Source organism: Rutilus rutilus (genome assembly GCF_951802725.1).
Source record: "Rutilus rutilus genome assembly, chromosome: 25".
Taxonomy (NCBI): Eukaryota; Metazoa; Chordata; class Actinopteri; order Cypriniformes; family Leuciscidae; genus Rutilus; species Rutilus rutilus.
The window spans coordinates 14,000,373-14,019,444 of record NC_140229.1 but is presented as its reverse complement, the minus strand read 5'-3'; the positions used below and the strand labels follow the sequence as shown (position 1 = coordinate 14,019,444).

At 41.1% G+C, this 19,072-nt stretch overlaps 1 protein-coding gene across 1 annotated transcript in view; it reads right to left on the bottom strand.

The window, feature by feature from the left end:
• auts2a (activator of transcription and developmental regulator AUTS2 a) overlaps positions 1-19,072 on the bottom strand; it is a 339,725-nt gene that overhangs the window by 5,238 nt on the left and 315,415 nt on the right. The window contains 6 exon segments of the mRNA XM_084400016.1: positions 318-443; positions 446-485; positions 1,429-1,473; positions 3,620-3,858; positions 4,274-4,545; positions 5,313-5,850. Coding sequence (XP_084256142.1) covers positions 318-443; positions 446-485; positions 1,429-1,473; positions 3,620-3,858; positions 4,274-4,545; positions 5,313-5,850 — 1,260 coding nt within the window.

The following is a 19,072-nucleotide window of genomic DNA, read 5'->3' as shown; positions in this document are numbered from 1 at the left end:
ATTCTTAGAAATTGTATTTTTTAATTAATTAATTGTTTTTGTTATAAATTATAAAAAAAATAAAAAACGGAATTTGGGAAAAAATAAAACGGATTTCATAGGGCCCTAGATACCTAAATCTTCCAGTATCATCTCTCACTTACTCAAGCATCACTATTAGCTAACTGGGGACAATCACCAGACTGTACACGTTAAAAAGAACATATGAAATTGATTCTCTATTTATACTACACCTATACATAAAATTAAAGTAGTAACGGACTGTCTGAGATCTGTTTATGTTTAGCCAGATCCATTCCATGTGTGCAGGAATACACTCAGAAGAGCACAAGAGGTTAGTTTTGGGAGTTGTCTTGACAGTCCGACATTCAGCGTTTGATATTGTGATACCTTGGGCTGGAACGCTCCCTGCAGAGAGCCGAAGGGCCCCGTCGGCGGGATGACGGAGGAATGCCAGACACTGCTGGGGGGTAAGAGTGGAACAGCTGAGAAAAGAAAAAGGATATAAGACACAGTTACTCCAAGAGGTTCTTGTTTGATCGTGTCAGCTGTTTACAGTTATACAGTGAGGACCAGAGCCTGCAGGTCGCTGTACAAACTAACAACTACACAAGATCAGCTGATGACATTTAAATGGCCTCTTCATTACATACTGCATAAAATAAAGCGTCATAACATGAAAATACGCACCATGTGAAAATAATTCACAACAATGGTTTGCTTAGTTTTTCTCTTTACAAATGAATAAATGAAAGAAAGTGACAACAAAGCACCTATTCTGCTCCATATAATGATACAACCTTCATCTGACCCTTGGCTGTTGTGACATTCAACAAAGATTAACAGCAAGATGAATTTACAATACGGGGATCACTCTCTAAACCTGCTCTGATAGCAATGACTGTTATTATCACAACGCACTGCATAATGCATGTAATTACTGCAGAGTGTGTGTTCTTGGGTGGGTGTCACAAATGAATCATTGCTAAATGGCGACTCCGTAATTGAAGGGCAGAGATCAAATAAATTAAAGTTGCATTAACCTGTTGGACAGACAAGCAGAATGAAACACATTTTATCTCTAACCCGATTCCAGCAGTATCCAGCAAGGCATTTCAGTAAAAACACATCTTGCAGCCAATCTGCTTAATACATTTTTTTTATGAAAATTTGTGCCCTTAATACATTTAGAATGTAGTAAAGTTTTTTTTGTGTGTTTTTTTGTGTAATAAGGCACTTGAGAGGCCTATTGTAAATATAGCTATGGCTGCGTGTGGTACCTAAAAATGCCCTAAGCTGTGACCAGCATAGCCCCTATTGCTTAAAACACCCATAATACAAAGTATGATGAAATTAAATGAAGCAGATGTAAAAATGACAATGACAAGAACCACCACAGCAAATTACAAAAATATGACAAGGACTCACGCTGTGTCTGTAGAAGGGGTCGACTTTAGTGGGGTATTTGTCGAACTGCAAAGGAAAGGAGAAACAGAGCTCAGTACACACAGGAGTCTTTCAGGCCTACAAAAAATTTACTCCTGACAAATATCTTGTGGAGTCACGAGGCTCAAAACAAATACCAAATGCTTTAATGTGCTCTCCAGAAAAGTGTGTTTGGTTGGCAGTCTCTGCCCTGATTAATGAATTTTAGCACAGATCAGAATGTAGCCCTGCATTATTCCTGCTGCCCCCATCCAGAATGTTGTTTTGCGTTTTACAGTGAATTATCACAAGGGATTTCTCTCGTTAATATGTATAACTCAGCAATTCTGTGAGTGGTCAAGTAGAAGCCATTCGGCTGTCTAAAAATAGTCCTATAAACAGCTCATTTAATGAGGTTTGAGTGGTCTAATCTGGATCCAGAGAGAATGTTTCCCACTCGTGAGTAAACAATGCGGCTCTCAAACTAGTTTTATACTCTCATTAGCTAACAGAGCGCCATTCTCAGAGGCTTTTGAGCCTGGCATGGTTCAAAAGCCACTTTTAAGCCTCTGTGGGCACTGTGGTTATGATCGAGCTGTGTGTGGGAGTGTCTGTATGAAGCCTCAAATCACTAATCAGCTCTGCTGCTTGCCAACCAAAAGCCCTCAGTCAAAACTCCACCAGACCAAAATGATGTCATTAAACTGGGAATGAATAAACTAGTATTAAGTTCTCAAGGCTTGGCTGGAACAAAAATGTATTGCCAGTGGCTCTGACTGCCAATTCTAAAATCAGGACAGAGAACAGAGGGTGGAGAAGCATGCCAGAGAAAAACAGCAGTTTTTCAACATAGAAAAGCCACATTGTGGCAAGAGAGAAATGTTACGATTGAAAAAGTGAGCCACTGCCATTGCTTCTAGTGTTTACTGAATACTGTACCGTACCCATTTATAATTCAGAAGTTGGTACGACACATACACATGCACAAATTTAGTAGTTACCTACAGTGTTCCCACAGTTTTTGACAGATTTGCTAACAAATTCATTATATGTGATCCGGTTTTATGATTCATTAAAAGGACTCACAATAGAAATTTCCATGACCGTGGGAACCCTGTATCTTATATACATGCATCTGGTTTTTATTAGGGCTGCACGATGTATCATTTTTAGCATCGATATTGCGATGTGCGCATCCACTATAGTCACATCGCAGGATGTGCGATGTAGTATAGGGTTCGTAGTTGATCCGTAATCCTTACGGGCCAGCTGCTTCCCCGGTTCAGAACGCATGTGATTCGCTGAGTAATTGCAAAGTTTAACCATCATAGAATGACATCATTTGCATGTGTTTTTAAGTCCTGTCTGTTTAAACATCAAGTGCAAGAAGACTGGAACTCGCAGAATGAAACACATTTTTGTGTGCGCACACAGAGCCACGCAGACAGCATGTGAAGTTCGTGAACACCGAATTCTCTTCCCTTTCTTATAGTTTTGTGCATGAACGAACATGTGCACGGAAAATTAAGTCAAAATGCCCGTCTCAACGAGTTTCCTCGTAAACAGTTGGTTATGAGTTGTAAACAGAGAAAGATGCTTGTCATTACCGATAGTGGATAGTGCATTCGTCTTAAAGTGACAGCAGCCCAATATACCCGCAACTGTTTGTGTCACCAAAGTTCATCAAACAACAAAAGAGAAAGAGAAAATCACTTTTGTAGCTTTAACAAAGATAAACTGTATTAATTATATGAATCATATTTAATTTATACAGTTAAGACTATGCAGCGTTATTTTACATTTGAATTTTCAATGTCTGTACCTGAATAGTTAATTTAACTAAAAAACATAAAGCACTGCTTATTTAATCTGTGTCTTTGTTCTATTGTATTCATCTAGGCTTGTAATTTGTTTATTATTTTCTATGCAGATGCACAACCCTACAAAATTACCCCAACCATCCTAGAATGATTCATTCTTTACAAATAAAGCTATTAAAATCATGGTGAAATGGGTTTCATATCGCAATATATATCGCAATGTCAGTTTTTTCCAATATCGTGCAGCCCTAGTTTTTATGTTTTTTTATGTTGTTTTATTCATTCAGTTACCCTTTCAACCATTCAATTATACAATCACCCAACCATCACCACAATGTAATTTTTTTTTAGAGTTGTGTTCCACTTATCCTCACATTTCTGGCTGGGGTACGCACCATGGGCGGTGCAGGCGTGGGCATGATGGCGTGGGGGAAAGGGGTGAAGGTGTGCTGGTGTGTGTGTTGGTGTGTGTGCTGGTGCTGATGCTGATGCTGATGCTGGTGCTGGTGGAACTCAGTCCGCAGGTATGGAGGGGGACCCAGTGATGCCCCGCGATCAGCACTCTGAGACGCCAGGAAACGAGTATTTAATTCCTGCCGGAGAATGTCTTGTTCTGTGAGAAGAAAGAGGTAGGGAAACAAAAATAAACGTTAAGTTTTAAAAACACACATCTAAATTGGAACTTAACCAGAACCCCTTTTCAAAAGTGTTTATCTGAATGCAGAACAAACATTCAGATAAACGATAATTACATGATCCAACATTAGCTGGCAATAATATCTTACTTTATACCAGTGGTTCTCAATTCCAGTCCTCGTGACCCACTGCTCTGCACATTTTGTATGTCTCCCTTATTTAACACACCTGAACCAGATCATCAGCTCATTAGGGGAGACTCCATGAACTGAACTGAGTGTGTCAGATAAGAGAGACATACAAAATGTGCAGAGCAGTGGGTCACGAGGACTGGAATTGAGAACCACTGCTTTATACTATGTATTAAAGGACGCTAGATGAGAGATTGGTACCTGAGTAGGCACTCCCAGCTGTGTGTCCGGGGACCGGCAGAGTGTTTGAGGTGAGAGGAGGAGGTGGAGGCAGAGCAGCAGGCGACGCAAACATATTGGTGTGATGAGGAAGAGTGGAGGACGGCAGGGAGGGGGGGAAGGTGTGCGAAGCCGTGGGGTTCGCTGGCAGGGGGAAGGTCGCTGCTGCCCCAGTGGGGGCAGGTTGGTGATGATGCAGATGAGGGGCTGGAGAGGGGCCCGGGGGCTTCCCTGGAGTGCTGCTTCGACTACTGCTGTGAAAAAAGAGAAAATAAACAACTGTAAAAATGTGCCTGTATAAAAGACCTTTCCAAACAATGATCACAAAACTGCTACAAAGTCTGCTATAAATCTAGCAAAAGAATCCAGTTTCAAAAGCCTGGAAAATGTGCATACAGTGCTGAAGAATGTTATTCCTGGAGGGATTTTCTAGCTGCACAAGCTAAAGTATTTATCAAAATTGTACGCAATCTAACAAAGAGCTAATTTACAGGCTAAGTAATCATTTAAACGCAAATTATTTCATATTAAAAGCTGCACACAGACACAGTGAAACACAAGGTATAATTATCATCAGCAGCCTAAAGAAATCTAAAGGTCGGCAGAGAAGGGTGAGAGGAGGGAGGAGAAGATCTGCCTCTCTGCTGGATACTGGGGTGTCTGAGTCAAGCAGAGAAATTGTTATCTACAAGCCGCCGCCAGCTACAAGGCAGCAGCAGCAGCATCTATTTGGGAGGGGAACGAATCAAACCGTCTAATCTCTCAGCTGGGGTTCTCTCTGTGGTGCTGTCAGGCTCACGCACACTCACACACAAACACATACAGACAGGGATTTGTGCCTCATGTTTACTGGAGGATTGATACATTTTACATTCTAATACAGGGATCATGCTGTTCCGCTACAGTATTTAAGAGCGGTGGGCTCAGAACATCTGCTCAATCAGTGCACAGCACATCTGGAGTATTACAGAAACTTTTTGCTAATATTTAACTCCATTACACTCATTTGTTGCCCACTCACCTCAGGCCGTTAAGGGTTAGACTGCCACTGTAGGCTGAAATCGGACGGGGGTGGCACCGTGACGGTGGTCTGTGCTGCACAGGTAGGGTGGAGTTCTGCTGGGCTGGTAGCACTGGTGATGGGGGGTGGTGGTAGATGCCTGGGGTTCGAGGTGGCCTTGGGTTAGATGGAGGCTCAGATGGGTCCCGAGGCTGGGGCGGGGGTGCCTGAGAGGGCTTGTGGCTCTGGGTTGGAGGCAGAGCGGTAGCGGGCGTGAGCGGTCTAAGTGGGCGCTCTGGGCAAGGGTGCTGGGTTTGAGCTGGACTTGGGGGCAAGGGTAACCCCCGGTTGGAGGGGGGTGGCTGGAGATGAAGAGGGGTGGGGAGGGGAGGTTTGGAATGGGAAGTGGGCACCAGTGAGGGGGTGGCCGAGGAGAGTTCGCGGGAAGTCTCCTGGCTCTTCTCTTGACTGCGCTCTAGGCCTGACACCTTGGGAATGGCCAGGCCACGCAGCTCCTGGCTGGCATTGGTGGAGAGCGTGTCAATGCTAAAATCTGGAACTGAAGAGACAAGAGAAGTAGACTTTGTGTCAATGCTAAAATCTGGAACTGAAAAGACAAGAGAAACCACACATGCAAACATAAATCAGATTTAACTAAATCAGATTTGAACTAAATGGAAAATAAACTCATAAAACAGCAAGACTTATGCCACAGAAAATTGCTGTAGCATTGATTTTAAAAGAGCAAAATAAATGTGTAAATCTGCTCTGCCAGATCAAAGATGTGTCTACTCAATCAAATTCAGAGAGCAAAATCATAACATACAACCATCATGAGGGACAAGAGCCTAAATGCTAATTCACACTGCACCGACAGACACCAACCAACAGCAACAGTCACTAGATTACAGTACGCCACTTCTCAGAAATTCCAATTCTGGGAATCCTGACGGCGATTCAACATCTTCAGTCAGCGAAAACAAGTGCCGAGCAATGCTAACAGATACCAACAGGGGTAACACACTGACCCGACAAAGCTAGCCGAACGTGTCTGTTGCCGTTGGTCGTAAGGTCATGTGAATGCCTTAATGTCTTTTATTAGGGAAAGGACATAAACTAAGGAAAACCTGACCGGCACACCCAAAACTGCTTTTACAATGTGCTGATATTAGTGTTTTATTGTACATAAGTACAACGAGAAAGGAAGAGAGAGTGACTGTCAACCAAGGGTTGATGTATCCTCTGGGACCAAAAGCTCTTGGGGATCACAGTGCATGCACAACTCTGATTAACTCTCTGTCTGCCTCAGAGGGAACCACAGCCCTATGTCTTTTCCATCTCTTCACACCCAGCCTGGCCTCTCCATCGCCCGCAGCAAGGGATGCTGATTGAGCCTGAATCCCATAGGCTTTGGGGATCCTTCTGTAACAGAACCCCCATGGACTGCTGAACCCTCTCTCAAGGGCCTGGGGGCCTCCCAATGCAGTGGCTCATGGGACCCAGCTCAGAGCAAAAGGTCCCGGGTGTGCAGCTGAGAGGTAGTGTGTGTGATGCAGACATTAAGGGTCAGCCTGGCCTGCAGCACTCTGCCAGATGAAGATAATAATCTGGGAGTACAAGGTGCCCATGGGGAATGGGTTTGTGTCAAACATCTGCCATCTGACATGGTGGGAATGCAAGACACACGTATGCACAAACACTCATATGTATGCATATGCATGCATGCAAAAGAACAAACGAAATGCACACACAAAACCCGATCATTTCAATGCGACTATATCACCAAATTTCATGCTAGGTGACTATAAATGTCTTTAATTAGCCAATGGCTAGTAATTTGTACAATTTCAAAAAATATATGTTTAGCGCAGATCTAGGCTTAATTTAATTTCCTGCTTAAGCTTTACGCACCATTGCATGGCTGAGAGCGCCCCCTGTCGCTTTCTAACAAACACGCATAAATGAATAGAGAGATGCAGAGAGAGGCATACACATGAACTGACACAGAATTGACGCGCTGAATCTAAATGCAGGGCTCAACAATAAGGACTGCCCGATGGCCAAGAGTTGATGGAACTGAATGTTTATCGATTGCACATGTTTTTAAGCCATGCCAATGTAAACATTTAAGTGAAAGAAGACAAAAAAGAGAGCTTAATTCGGTACTCGCTGTGTGAGAAGTTTTGTGTGCACACACCCCAGAAAGCCACGTCTGACAGCATGCGAATACTGAACTGATTTCTCTTTTACGCCGTCTTGCACTTGAACAGACAAATTTTACACAAAACTATGTCAACATGCCTGTCTTGGCGTGTATCCTAGTAAACATAGTTGGTTATGCCTGAAGTGAACATAAAAAATAAAAAAAATACTAGTTTTGGGAGTGAGTCATGTTCTGTACAAACATGGAACGATAATTTAGGGGACTCACTCTCGCATAGAGTTGGGAATTGAAAATAGATTCAAATTCTGAAATCGGATACTTGTTATAAAATTTTAATTTAGATTTTGCCTCATCGATTCCTGTGTGCACATTTTATTGTGGTTTTAAACCACTCAAGTGCAAGAAGATGCGAACGAGAACTTAAGTTGGCACGAGCGCACTGTGCACATCCAGAGAGTGCACAGAAAGCCGCCTCTCATATGGTGAATACCGAATTGATTTCTCTTTCGTGTCTTCTTGCACTTGAACGGACAAATGCACAATTTTGTCAAAACATCCTCGTAAACTCAGTCGGTTATGTCTTAAGTGAACGTAAACAATTGAGGAAGAAAACACATGTGTAACAGTATATTGGATCTGTGCATTAGCTCTTAAAGTGACAGCAGCCTAACAAACCTGCTGCCATCTGTGTCATTACTGTTAATCAAAGAACAAAAGAAAAAGAAAATCATTCATTGATCTTGACTGAAAACTTTTGTAACTTTGATAAGGATTAATCTACATTTTATTTATAAAAAGAAAACCATGTGTTATTTTACATTTGATTTAAAGCAATTTAGCAATTGCTAATTTGCTCTTATTGTATTATTGACTGCGCACATTATCTTTAATAATGTTTGAAATTTATATTATTATAGTTTATTAGTTAGTTGTTCTTTATGCTGCTGATTTTTGTTCATGGTATTCAGCGATACCCAACCCTACTAACGCATTTAAAAGCGGTTGTCACTCCTGAAACTTTACAGTGTGTATGTGGCCATAGGTAGCTACCTCACTTGACCCGGGAAAGCTCACAATACCCTCTGGCTCTGGCACTCTAAGCACACTTTAACAAACAAGGGCAGTTCAGCCTCCCAGCTCAGAAACAAGCTGTCCAGTGGGTGCAATAAGTCACCCTTTATCCTGCCTGAATAACTGGATTTAAGGCGGAGAGGGCTAACAGCACTCAAAGAAAAGCCTTTCGCACTTGTTTGTCAGAATGAGGGCTTTTATAAAAGAGTTTCCTTCAGATTATATAGTTCCAGTAGGCAGTCAACGACTGATATGACATGTAAGGACGGACATGCTCTCTTTACTAGACACAAAAGTGTGGGTGCCCATCTCTCTTGCTCTCTTTCCTGCACTGTGGCCTTCCTGTAGAGACTTGATGGAAAATATCCAAAGCTCTTGTAAAAGGCTGAACAACAGAGAGCTCTGCTGTTCCTCCCTGGAGCGACTCTCTCAATGTACTAACATGCCTAAAAAAACAAGACGGAGAGTGAAAACACTGCTTATTCTTCCCGTAATGAAGACTCCAGGGCCGGGCAGGGAGCGGAGGAGAAGTGTGTTTCTCCTCCCTGGGGAGTTAATTTGTCAAGTCTCCTTGATCCCTGGAAACAAATAAATGCAGCTTTTTCTAGCCTCGCCAAAAAAGAGTGAAGAGAGGTGATTTTTATTCCAAATGGCAGCTGTGGAGGAGGATGTTTATTAAGATGGTAGAACAGACCGGGAGGCAGACTTTGCAAAGTTCTCATCTGATCACACAATGTTTATGTATGTGTGTGTGTGTGTGTGTGTGTTTGAGCAGGATTAAGGTATACAAGGCTTCTGGAGCAGTGAGCTTGGGTGAGGTCTCTACGGACAGCAAAACACAGCTCATTATCCCGAGTCCACTCTAAAAGAAAACAGCTATATTCAGCTGCTAAAAAACACAGACAGAGCCAGAAGATCTCATACACAAAAGGGGACAAACAATGGGAGAAATCACTACCTATTCAGAATTTATATGATGCAGTTAAAGTTTTTTTATTTTTTTATTTGCTGAACAAAATGAATAGCATAAAAAACATTTAACTTGCAATGTTATCTTAGGAATAAAAAAAAAAAATCAAATCAAGATTATTAATTATTGAAAAAACATTTTTGACAAAATTACAAAAATAAGGATAAATGTTTGGCAGGGAATGCTTCTCTTACCACCATATATAATTTATATATAGAAAGACGGTGCACTCATATTACTATAAATAGGAGAAAGTGCAAGGCTAAATATGGCGGAATAAATAAATAAAAGAGCCAATCACTGATTGGTAAAGTCATCGCGTCACTGCAGCTCCCGTTAGAAGCTCCAGTTCCCATAGAAACAGTCAGTGTTCTGTGACGCGCGCTTAGGACTGTGTATGCACATTAGATTCCAGGCCAAAAAAAGCATGATTTGATTTTTCATTATTTGAGCATTTAGAAACAAAATTTATGAGACAGTTGACAGATTTCATAAGGCAATTTCAAATACGAAATTTTATTGTAAGCTTGGTGAACAGTTTTGGAGAATTTGATGTTTTCCAACTCAGAGAAATAGGAGCTGCACTTGCATGACTGAGAGGCTATTCAAAGATGGCAGCCAAGTGAAATGACTTGTCTTAAAGGGACTTAAAATGGACTGTTACCACAACATAGTCGAATACACAGACACAGGTTGCAATCTGGCTGGTGACTAGGGGTGTTGAAATTAATCGTTGCATCTACAAGATGCATATCGCGATGTGGACGTGGACGATTCTGCATCGATGCAGTAATAGACCATAATCGATTATAGCCTACTGATGTTTCTCTGACATCATTCGTCACATATGCGCTTCTCGTGCTAGCGTAAAATGGCAGAGGGAGGCAAAATAGAAAAACCAGTAATAAAAATGCACCCACTATTTGAAAATTTACAGCGTGTGAGCTCGAGTCTGTGTGTGCGAGGCTGTAAGCGTATGTGTGTGCGCGCAGTCAAGCGCATGTCAAGTGAGTGTGTGTGAGCGTTATTGTAACTTAAGAACACTTGACAGTTCCATGCGCTTTTAGTATTTACTAGTGTTTGTTCTAAATGGTCCTGTCGTCTACTGTGTTCAGACTTAAGTTGTGTTTTGACATGATAATCGTAATCGAATTGAATCGTGAGACCAGTGATGATTCACACCCCTACTGGTGACATCGACATTGGGGCTTGATATACAATGTTATCACATTGCCCAGCACTAATACCATGTCTGCATGGTATCACTGCTATTAAACATGTCTGTCTGGTGTGAGGCCACACTGTTCACTCAAATCAAACATATCAATCCTATTTAATGTTTTTGTTCGCTGTTCCTTGCTGATGGAATGATCTTTCCAACCCTATCCTGACAGCCGAATCCATGACAATTTTCAAGAAGCAGCTGAAAACTCATCTCCTCAGTGAGCACTTAATCGAAGGCTTCTTATTTTTTTTTATTACTAGCACTTGTCGTGTTTATTACCTCTTTAGGATGAATCACTTGTTGTATTCCTCAATTGCTTTTGGATAAAAGCATCTGCTTAATGAATGAATGTAAATGTAATAATTATATGGCAATTATGTACACAAATCCAATTAGACTTTTTCCTAATACATTTTATTATATCTTGAACTGGATGTCCAAACCAGTTTAATACACTCCTTCCTCTGCTTTCACACTCTATTCTGCCTACTTAGTAGCAGTTACTTCCAGATTGTGTTCACAGCAACTGTTCCACTTTCTTATGGATTGAATCCGATCCCTTGGAGGTCAGAAGATAGCTAAACTTTGTGGTCAGTTGAACCCAGGTCTGCACCAAAATACTTAGTGTGAAAGTACTCTAAGATAAAGCTGTTATTATTGCCTGTTAGTACAGTTTATCTGTATATTTACAGTTCAAATTCAAAAGCCTTACTAGTGACCTTCTGTACAAAAGCCCAAAACATCTCATTCAAAGCAGAACAAGTGATTTATCTGTATGAGGTATAATTAGAAAATACACTGTTTACCATTCTTAAAAAAGTGCTTTTATCTAGACAAACCAATCACTACTTGATTTTAAGCTATAAAGTTCTGCACGTTCCTACAAAAACACACACACACACACACACACACACACACACACACACACACACACACACACACACACACACACACACACACACACACACACACACACACACACACACACACACACACACACACACACACACACACACACACACACACACACACACACACCACCAGTTACTCTAAGTGACTTTAGTGTGCTTTGAATTCAGTCTCTCTAAACAAGTTTATGTGCTGTCATTTGTAAGTACTTATGGATACTTACAGGGCCTCCCTGGGTGGTATGTGCCGACAGCCAATCCTTCTGGCAAATGCCAGTCATACTGTTAAGCTGGGCTTCAGGCATCTTGCCACTTCTACATCCCTTCTAATCCGAAATAGCCCCACATACTCCTGTCAAGCTAGAGATGAGGTCTGGGGTTATGGGGCCTTCCTCCAGCACCCCCAGGCCTGTGTTAAACTCTTCCCTTCATTGTAACTGACAGCCCTGCACGTCTTCCCTGCCTGACGGCCGTTTTACTGTCAGATCAGCTGAGCTGAGACTTCAGCCTAGTGGTAACGGCTTAGGAATGGCTATTTGTGATCACTCTGAGCAGAAGAGAGGACAGGGGGCTTTACAGAAATATGATGTAAGTACTTTAGAGGGCAGCTACAAAGCCACAGTTGAAACAATACAAGCATTCGGCCTCACATCCTCAAGTTTTAGCTGCAACCACAACATAGATTAGCAACAAAAACCAGCTCAGACCCAACGAAAACAACACAAATGGGTTATTCACTAATTTACACTTACAAATAATCAGATATTAACGATAGGCATGGGCATTTAAAAAATATTGCAATAAATATTGCGTTTATTTAAATTATGTTTAATGAAAAAGATGTTATTTTTTGTCACCATTTCTGAACAGGCTTACGATTAGGCAATATACACACCAAGCTTACAATTAGGGATGGGAACGACACGGGATTTGGGAAATCGACTGTCGAGGCCCATGTGTTGACTTTTTGTCGGATTGTCTGCCTTTTTTTTTCTTTTTTTTTTAAAGAGCAGCAGCAATGCGGAGGGTGGAAAATATTCTACATCAGGGTCCGAAATTAACACCCGCCAAGCGCCAAATGCGGGTAGATTTTCTGTTTGGCGAGTAAATCTCAAAAGGCTATCCGCCACACTAGCGGGTGAATGTTCATAACAAAATATGAAATTTTAAGCGCGCACGCACGAGCAGAGAGAGAGAGCGAGTCCCGGTGTTGTGCCGAATTTCGACTCCCTGCCAAATTATTACCCCCCTCGTTGAAGTCAGTACCTGATTGCCTAATCCTAACCCCACCCCTAATCCTAACCCCTTCCCCACAACTAATCTAAACCTACCAATACTAGGGGGGTAATAATTTGGCGGGGGTAGAAATTCGGCACGACACCGGCCGCGCGCGCACTCACCATTCAGAGCGGTCAAGCTTCCCCGTACTTTTTGACAAGCGTCCTTGACAGGGCGGCCAGAGCTTCTTTGCAGCTCAAGTCGGCGGCGGTGTGTACGTACCTACAGTTAACGCTCTTTCTGTTGACGGCGCTGAGGAAAAAGCTCCCGCCACTGTAAGAAGCTGTCGCCGCCCATTTGTGTCCTCCTGCGCACCCATCAAAGCCGTGCAGAACGTCTTCAGCACTCGCGGATCGTGCATATTTCCGCTGCTGCTTCTGTTTACACACCATGGTCGTTCTTTTCTCGAGAAAAGGAGTTTTCTCATAGCGTTTGCAACGCAATACTCGTTCCCTTATCTCTCAGGGAACCGAGGTTAAAGTAACCGAGGAAATGTAATAAATTAAAAGCCAAAAAAAAAAAAAAAATGCTATTTGGAAATCCCACAAGCTCCGCCCCCTCGACATGTCGACACTCTATTTTTTTTGTCGAGTGGAGCATGTGTCGAATGTCGGTCGTTTTGTCGAGAAAAAGTCCCATCCCTACTTGCAATATATGTCAAGTTTTCTTTTAGTTGAAAACATTATGTGTAAACAAAAAATATAAAGGCATTTAAGCTCAAGCAGCGCGAACAGAAAAATAAACGCCTAATAAAGCTTTATTATATTATAAGCTTTAACTTTATCATACTGGAATGTACATATAGACTCGTATCAGCATATGATTATCGTGTTTATATTGTTTCACGTTTATGTTGAGAAAATAACGTCTTTTTCATTAAACATAATTTAAATAAACGCAATTGAGAAAAACAATCATATCCACACGCTCGAGTGAGAAAACGCGCTGCGCTGACAGACGTTGCAGAGACACAGATAATGGTGTGCTAAGTGAAGTTTCTAACAACACTTTGCGTTTTCAGTTCCAGTCTCCCTCAACGAAACTTAAAGAAGTATATGTCTCAAAATCATTTTGCTATCAGACAAGAATATGCCACCTTGCCTGCATGTGCTGGGCCTAGCAAAAAAAGCTAGCCAGGGTCAGCAGATGATAACTGGGGCTTTTGCAAAAAGCACTAAATATAAAACCGACAGTGACAGATGGAGGCAGTTGACAGATGCGGTAACTCCCTTCTTGGCCATACCTTTGATAAACAATACGAGCTGCCAGGTCGGAAATATTTCTCCAAGACGGCTATCCCAAACCTTTTCAACGAGGTCAGAAGTAACATCACGAAAGAGCTGGGTGATGTAGAATATTTGGCCCTGACAACGGAGAAATAAATAGAAAGCTTGAAATGTCTACTTTTAAACAAAATTCAAAACGAAAAAGAAACCGACTACTCTCTGCTTATGTAATCCGTATGAAATGTGCATTTCGTAGAAAAGACCTGGTAAGGTCAGGTTTGCCGATGTGCGTTTTATTTAGGCTATTTATTTATTTTTGTCCCTGTGCGTACGCCGATCGGAATTCTGGGGATACAACATAGCCAATAGGCTATACTAGGGACTTTAGCCTTTAAATATCTTTGCTGCATTGGACCAGTCTCCTTTCTAGAATGCAACAGGGGGCGTGGCATCACAATGGTGGCTCTCCAATGATATCGTCCATCGGCACAACCCTACTACGTATATATATAGGCCTTCTCCTGTGCTGATTGGATAGATCATTTGAATGTGCTCCTCCCGAACTTTGTTAATAAAACATAATTTCTTACAGTATTCTTACAGGCTCTCATCTCTCATCAGTGACTTTATCTCTCCTAATACCACAGTAAACATTACAAATAGATAAGCACAAAGCATAAATTGCTGACTGAAGAGGGTGTCATGATGCAATAAAAAGCTTCTGAACTCAACAGCTGATATGCTCAGGATGCAGTAATGATGCACCTGTGCTAGGTGTTCAGAAAAGGACCTGGCCATTTAAAAGAACATCACTTGATGTAATCAATAGTAAAACACTGATTTGAGAGCATGGCTGTAGGTGATGCAATAAAAAGAAACTCCCAGCACATATTTTTAGCAGCACCACAGATGGAAAGCTGATATACTACAGCTTTAACTGAGAGAGAATGCTAACACAACGGTGACTGAGATGCTGACAGACTAATCCCAGCTGACAGTGGCCACATCTGACAATGACAAATACAGAACAGAATCATGTTTTTTGGGGGTTCCTTGCCACTATCAACTTTTGGCTTGTTAAGTTGTTGACACTTAATATTTGTCAATATTATTGACTTGAATACACTAACATCTCCAGAGCTTCTTTCTCCAGAGCTGCTTTACATTATTTGAACTCGTTCCATAATTGATGAACTTTACACAGTTATAAAACCAAACTGAATCAACACTGAACTGATTTCAACTGAATAATGACCGTTTACTATTGTCTTTTTAGAGCTGCTTTCCAGCAGTTGATTTTTTTTTTTTGCATCAATGAATTATTTTCCTTTTTATCACTGTAAAGCTACTTTGAAACAATCTACAGTAGTCAACATTTGAAGTGGATCAAAAAAGTTAATCAAAGTTGTCCTAAGACAAGAACAGTATTGTTTAAAATTCATGTATAACTTTGATGAAAGGTTTTGATCCACTTCAAATGTTGACCACTGTATATTGTATAAAGTGCTATATAAATAAAAGTGACGACATGAAAGAACAAAAATATAAAAATAGCAAAAAGAAATTCTGATTCGATTTTGGATTTAAGTCTAGATTAGATTAGATTTTAGTCTAGATTAGATCTGATTATATTTTCGATGTTGTATTGATTAGATTTTGTCCCTTGTGAGCCTCTCACATTTGTTATGAAGTTTCTATCCTTGGTTAACGGTGTACTATCAATATCAGAAACTACATCAGCCAAATACTGCGAAAGTGATATTTATTTACACTTTACTGGAAGGAGATCACCGCGGTCCCTAATCGAGCCAAGCTCACAGCCACAATCAATCACTGTAATGGCAGACAGGCCAATCTGCCTCTTAACCTTTGGGCTGAAATAACATACACTCAGGCAGGCTGCTGACCCAGGAGTCTTCATTACGGATTCAGTATCAAAGTAAGCTCAATTTTTAAATTGGTCAATGACTGACCTGTACCTGTCAGTCAGTATACAACCTTTCTCTGACTGTGTAATGGACCAATCAGAGCATGTTTGTAAGTAGATGAGTCTCATGGTTATCATGTGAGATCATGAATACTTCATGTCAGCGATAATCTAAAAGAGGGAATCAACTACATACAGAATCACAAGAGACAAACAAACTAAATCCAACATGCCATTCTGAGCATACACAGGACTTTTTTGAGGAGACTGAGCAAACACGACAGCAGATGTCTAGTTGTTAATGTTGGACACCCATTTAGTGTCACAATTCACTCTCCAATCAACACTTTGTGCTGTGTTTGTTGCTTTTATGGATGTGTGTGAATTGTGTGATTGTTCAGCTCAGTGGATATGTGAGGGTTTGTCTCCCACAGATGGCTAAGGTGATAACTGCTTCTGCCGCTGTTTAAAGCTGGTCAATCTGATGTAATTACTGTGATTAACACAGAGATGTTTATCTAAGCACTTGTGACAGACACACTGCTCCCCGGGGCCCTGTAAACACACACACACACACACACACACACACACACACACACACACACACACACACACACACACACACACACACACACACACACACACACACACACACAAACTACTACCCGTCCCACCCTCACAAACACATTACTGTCAGCTCAGTCTCATACACACCTCATTCACTCCGTCACACATCGCTTTTCACTGCCTCTGCTCGAATCTGGCAAGCTCCTGCTGTTGTTAATTAACTTCCTTTCTGTCTCTGTTGAACACTTTTTTTTTAGCACCCCATGAATGTTTGTGAGATATAATTTCTTAATGTATCATATTTGTGACTAGTACGGTGCCCACAAATACAGCCTAGACAAGCATCTCACCAGGTTTTGAAACATATCCTCCGTCTTTCTCAAACTGTCTCTCTGATCAAGGGGGCCATGGCAGATCTATATTTCAGTTAGTCTGTGTGTGTGACTGGTAGACTCTGGCAGAAGGATAGATTTCTTCCATGGTGAGGACAGTGTTGATCCCTCTGAGAACAAATCTTTATATATCCCTGAGGACTAAAATCATGTGCACACAATGAAACCAGAGAATGCTCTGACAGCAACTGGGAATGTTACACACACACACACGCACACGCACACGCACGCACACACACACACACACACACACACACACACACACACACACACACACACACACACACACACACACACTGCCCAGAAGGGTGTTAACACAATTGCTGCAAACGTAATCTAGTCACTCAAGGAAAGAGGCATAACTCAGTCTCTTTTCAATGGTCACTGTAGACCTTAATCTGTGTATAAACCATTTTTAATTTGACCCTGGATGAAAATAAGGCTTAAGAACAGAAGTACAGACCACTGATATCCCTCCCACACAGACTCTTGACTTATGTTAACCAATAGCCAAATAGCTTTTGTTTTAGCAAACTTGGTCTGACTTCACTGTGAATTGGTAGGATTTTTTTTATGATCCAATCAATTCACATTGGATACACTCAAGTCCTGCTCTTTATTGTGTGCTGTTGAATATCCTATTTCACTTAGAAATACAGTAGGCTACATCACATTATGGAAGTAAAATGGGTTTTAAACAGCAATCACAATCACTTTAAATCTTTGCATAATGTGTAATCTTTTAATGTTTTAATGCAATGTTTTATTTTCCATTATAAAATTGTGGAAAAGAGTGTTTATCAGTTGAAAGACTGACACATAGGTACACAAGAGAATGATATACTGAGCAGACTTTACTTCTGTCCATCATACCCTCTGTGATTTAAATCGACCATTTACTCTGACTATTCAAGCATAAGTAAAATCTACAGTGTTTACAAAATTATAGCTCTCTAATTTGTTTTGAAAAAATGGAAATTGTTACATCTGACTGTAAAATTCAGATGATACAGCTGTTCAAAGAGCAGCTGCAGTGATGGTGAATACTAATGTAAACATGCCAGAACATAGACAAAACACCAGCAGCACAGTCAGAAAGAGACAAAGAGGTGATGAGGGAGTCAAAGTCCTGTCTATTAGCACTACACCTTCCTTTTTTAGATGCACATGTTCTGTCAGCTACCACAACATTTTATGTATTTTTTAAAAATTATATTTAAGTGTCACACCGCTCCGCTTCGCTCACATGCTCTGGTGTGTGGCCTATACATGCGTGTGTGCATGTGGGGGAGGGGTGCAATTTTTGAATAATAATCGAATAATACCCAGCGATCTTCGAATATAATTTTTGCTTGAAATGCCCATCCCTAGTAACTTCACTTTGGAAATATAACTTGGCAAGAATTAAGATAGGAAGTTTCTATAACACAGCCCCAGGGGTCACAAGCAAAAAACCCTCCATATTTAGCTAGAAGCCGATGTTAATTTCACCCTGTCTACACCTCTTACAGACATTCTCTGTTAAACTAACCCTCTTACCTTTCTGAAAAGCAGGTACCTATAATGCTTTGGGTAAAAGTTGGTATGACTGTAAATATTAACAGCTAGTAAAGCAGCCATGCAAGTCGGCATCCACAGAGAAACCAAACCTGAACTGAGTCTCCATGTGACCTTGTAGTCATCAAAGATTTTAATACAGGACACAAGAGCATTATGTCGAACAGATGCCCACTGTAAAAAGTGAGACAGTTGTGGTAAGATCCTGTTGCAGTCACAGCGTTCAAAGTACACACACACACTTTCACACTAGTAGATGGCGAGCACACCATAACTGGCATGTAACCCCTACTTATTCTACAAAAAGGATAACAAGTATTCACTTCACATAAGTTTACTGTCAGTAACCGAATGGAACGGAAATCAGAGTCTTTCCATCACCTTAACTCCTCGTTGCTATTTCAGTGATTCATAAACTAATGAAGTAGCTCTAAACTCAGTATGACAAAAGGAACACACCAGTAGAGATTATATTCACACACACACCTAATCAACT